This window comes from Pterocles gutturalis, unplaced genomic scaffold (genome assembly GCF_000699245.1).
Source record: "Pterocles gutturalis isolate BGI_N339 unplaced genomic scaffold, ASM69924v1 scaffold37286, whole genome shotgun sequence".
NCBI classification, from domain to species: Eukaryota; Metazoa; Chordata; class Aves; order Pterocliformes; family Pteroclidae; genus Pterocles; species Pterocles gutturalis.
In genome coordinates, this window is record NW_010101707.1 from 6,774 (window position 1) to 10,608 (window position 3,835).

The window sequence follows — 3,835 nt, forward strand, 5'->3', positions numbered from 1 at the left end:
GATCAAAGAATTTGAGGTGACAGATTATCTTTGAGACAAAACATCCCTTGTTCTAAAGATAACAGCTGAGGGCTGTTATCTTTATTGTGCTTTTAAGATCTATCCCAGGTTTTCTCCACCTAGAGAGGCTCAAAGGCAGTTCAGGACACTGCATTCAGTTTAGCTTGGTCTGCTCTCCAGAGAAGCAACTCACAGCAGAAAAACATGCATGAGTACAGGACTTAGCAGGTGCAAGACCCTCTTCCCACACTTCAAACACTGGTTTCCCAACAGTGTCACTTACTCCACTGAAGCTACAGGTCTGTCTGCTCTACACTGCCAAGCTGCTGGGGCCTGACACTGAGAGCTACCTAGGTTTCAAGTAGTATCCTAAAAAGAAAGCCAGCCAGTCCAGAAACATTAATACAAAAAGCAGGTAAGTTCACCCACTACCACCCATTCCTCATTTAATCCAGGCATAGGCTATACTTTTATTTTTTCACCCTGTCTAGGTACAAGAATCATATGTAGCTCAACTGCCAGAAAGCTGACCACAGTACAGAGCTCAGGACTTCCATGAAACGTTTCTGAATATAATCATAAACATTGGTACCATGCACTTACAGATACATCAGAACAGTGCCACCCATAACCAGAAGGAATCTGCTGACACTGGAGTAGAAGTAGATAATGTTGACAAAAACATAGAAGAGTGTTGCTGAGTAGAGCCAGTCCAACCAATCTCGATTGCCACCCTCCTCCTCCTCCATGAGAGGACCCCCTTGGGCATTCATCCCCAAGTTCTGGTTGGCTGCTGCATTAACCTGGGCAGCAGCGTTCTGGTTTCCAGGCTGATTTTGTGCAGGAAATGGGTCAGGGAGAGGAGCCGGAGGTGTCACTGGTGCCACTGGTATCTCCTGAGAACGCCGTGCACGGGACGGGTCAGCAGATGCAGCAGTAGAAGCCAAGCTGAAACCAGAGAAGTACAAAACAAGGTTTAGTCAAAGCCTTTCACAATTCACACAGGCACTGAAAATTTGTCCATCTAAGTACAGAGTAAGATCACAGGCAAGTAGAAAGCGTCAAGTTTAGAGGCTGCAGAAGGGTTAAAAACAAACTGTAGTTCCAGCCATGACAGTGGCATAGTGACTTCAAGTCAAACCAGACACCTTCCCCTTTATGAACAATAATTTCAATACTTTGCAAAAAACTTCTTCATAGCAATTTAAAGGCAGTCTAGCAAGCTTCTGCGAGTCTCAGCTTTACTTTTGTCACTGATTCCCAGTCAGTGCTCTGTGCTTCTTTAAGCAGACAAAAAAAAGGTGAAGAGTTAAGGCTCAGCAGCAGGATTACACTTACTCTACAGATGCCCGCCCTCCCAGTCAAAAGAGTTTGAGACATGCAATTTACAAGATTCAAAACTACTGGCCTAAACCATTAGCCAAGCCCCAGGTGACAGAGGTACATTCCCACACCATTCAGTGTAAGTTACAATGAAAAAGTCTTCCAACCACCATCAAAAGAGGAAGAACTGCCTGAAGCTCTCTATTTCCTTATATCACAGTTTCTACTTCCAACTGATAGATTTGGACAGAAAACTTACTATCGCATGTAATATTGCCTCGCATAAATCTGCTGAAGCCAGGACATCTGAAGCATGCTGTAGGTTGTATAAGCAGAGAAGCCAGGAGGCACACTTTGGAAGGGATGCCGAGTTGTTTCCAGCCTTGGTCAAAATTTGAACACATTCATTAGCAAATACAGGACAAACAGCAAGAGTCATTCATTACAGGATAAAGTAAATAGCTTCTGCCATTTTGTGCATCCAAAGACAAATTAATTCTTCCTTCTAGAGTAAAGACATCTCTTTACCCACATGAATAAAGGGAAGATTTTCATCTGACAGCAGTGCATTTTCCTCCAGTTTCTTCCACATCCTCTAAAGCTTTTATATATAACCTCATCACCTTTCACCCATGTTCTATGGGCTGAAGACAGGACACAGCATAAGGAGCTGGCATCCAACACAAAGCCAACATTTTTAAAAATCATAGCGAGGTACATAAAAATTGTATTTACCTATTACTGGTTTCTGCTGAAGACTGGCCACCAGAAGAGCATCTCAGCCTTTCACCATTTGAAGAAGATACAGATGGCTCTTGACCAGCTTCTGACAGTAACTTTGGCTGAGCAGCTTTAACCTAGTGACAGCGATGCAGTTAGTGAGGTTTATTCAGGACCCTACACAAGCCTTATATAAAAAGGTTACGCCACACAGAACACACACTGATTTTCGAACTGCTACACAGTCCACACTTTGTCCTGCACAGCACCTCCAGGCACTGCCACAGCACGGACACTGCTCTCAGCTACCATGCCACAAGCACCTCCATCAGTATTTTAGCTCCTTACAAAAATGACTGTGTAGAGCTGACTCGACATTACTCTTCACTATCACCAGACCTACACCTGTATTTATTAATTTCTATGCATACAGTCAGGTCCCATCTGGTTACAAAAATGTAACTGGAAGGAACAGAGGGAACTGCACTCAAGACAGCTTGACCTGTTTGGTTATGATAAGTTTGTACTTGTGTACACAAAATGCTGTACACAATTCAAGGGCTGTTCTGCAGCGATACATCCATATAACATCCAGATCAAAGCTGGCTCATATCTAGCAAGCACCAGACACGGGCAGGGTAAGCTCAAATTGCCTATAATGGGCAATATAAACACCTCTAGACACATTAGCACATCCACTTGAAAGTAAAAATTGGTTTTGGCCATTTGCACTTAAGACCAGTAAGTACTCAGTTCAAGCACTAAGGCTTATCTTTGGCTTCTTCTCTACAGGCTGAGTCATTCATGAGAGCAGACAGAGCATCTTCAGCTAACAGCTTTCTTCCTCCCCTGCACTCCCACATGCAGATCAGAACCACTCCAACTACGTCTTCTGCCCACAACCACAGCCTGGCCTGGGACACAACAAGTCATATTCTGTTTAATAAAACTGAATTTACCAGAAAGCATTTCTCCTCTGAGCAATGTGTTACAACCAGATTGTACCGTTTTAGTTATAGTTTTGCTATTTCTTAACAGATGCCATGACAATCTTTACTGATGAACTGTAGAGTCAATTTTCATTACTCAGCTTAATCCAAATACATTCTCACATTCCTAAGCAAATTATCGTAAAGTGACACTGCCACTGCACTGGCAGGAAAAATCTGCCGTGCCAGTGAACTTTAAAACAGCCATTCAGCACTTCCCATTTTTAGTCACAACCTCAAGATGCAAAGTAGTACATTAACTTAGTATAAGTACCTCTGCACTGGTTTCTTCCACATTTGCAGGAGCCTTCGAGTTGTACACCAAATGAAGAGCATGCAACTCCCCATGCTGAAATGTAAGGGAAGACATGTTAAAAAAAAAATCACTTTTCCTGATGTATTTCAGGACATCATAGAAGATTTTTTTTATACCTTTGGCAGCAACTCTCTCAGATAATGATGATCAAGCAGCAGCTTCCCAGCATAAATCAGCTTTTGGTCCTCTTCAGGCTTTGGAGAAAGAAAACAAAGAATAGGACAACTTGCTCTGCCAAGCACCTGCAAGCACTGGGCAATATAACCTGCGGCCAGATGGCCAGAGGCATGCAGCTGGAAGCACCCCACACATTAAAGTGCGCAGGGGATGAATTCAGCTAACGAGACGAAAAAACTGAATACTGAACTGCAAGGTTACTAAGGTCTAAACCAGCAGGAGGATATAAAGCACCTCTTTGACAAAGAGCTTCCAGACACGCTGCCTCTTTTACAGTCCCGACGAAAATATTTGTGTTTCTTACAAACAG

At 43.1% G+C, this 3,835-nt stretch overlaps 1 protein-coding gene across 1 annotated transcript in view; it reads right to left on the reverse strand.

Moving 5' to 3' along the window:
- The window catches only part of HERPUD1 (homocysteine-inducible, endoplasmic reticulum stress-inducible, ubiquitin-like domain member 1), a gene marked incomplete at its 5' end in the record, with an annotated part of 4,953 nt that extends 1,411 nt beyond the window's left edge, over window positions 1-3,542 (reverse strand). Inside the window, 5 exons of the mRNA XM_010084214.1 lie at window positions 604-948; window positions 1,583-1,705; window positions 2,059-2,180; window positions 3,307-3,381; window positions 3,465-3,542. Coding sequence (XP_010082516.1) covers window positions 604-948; window positions 1,583-1,705; window positions 2,059-2,180; window positions 3,307-3,381; window positions 3,465-3,542 — 743 coding nt within the window. The remainder of the gene's footprint in view (window positions 1-603; window positions 949-1,582; window positions 1,706-2,058; window positions 2,181-3,306; window positions 3,382-3,464) is intronic.
- Between the last annotated feature and the right edge of the window lie 293 nt (window positions 3,543-3,835).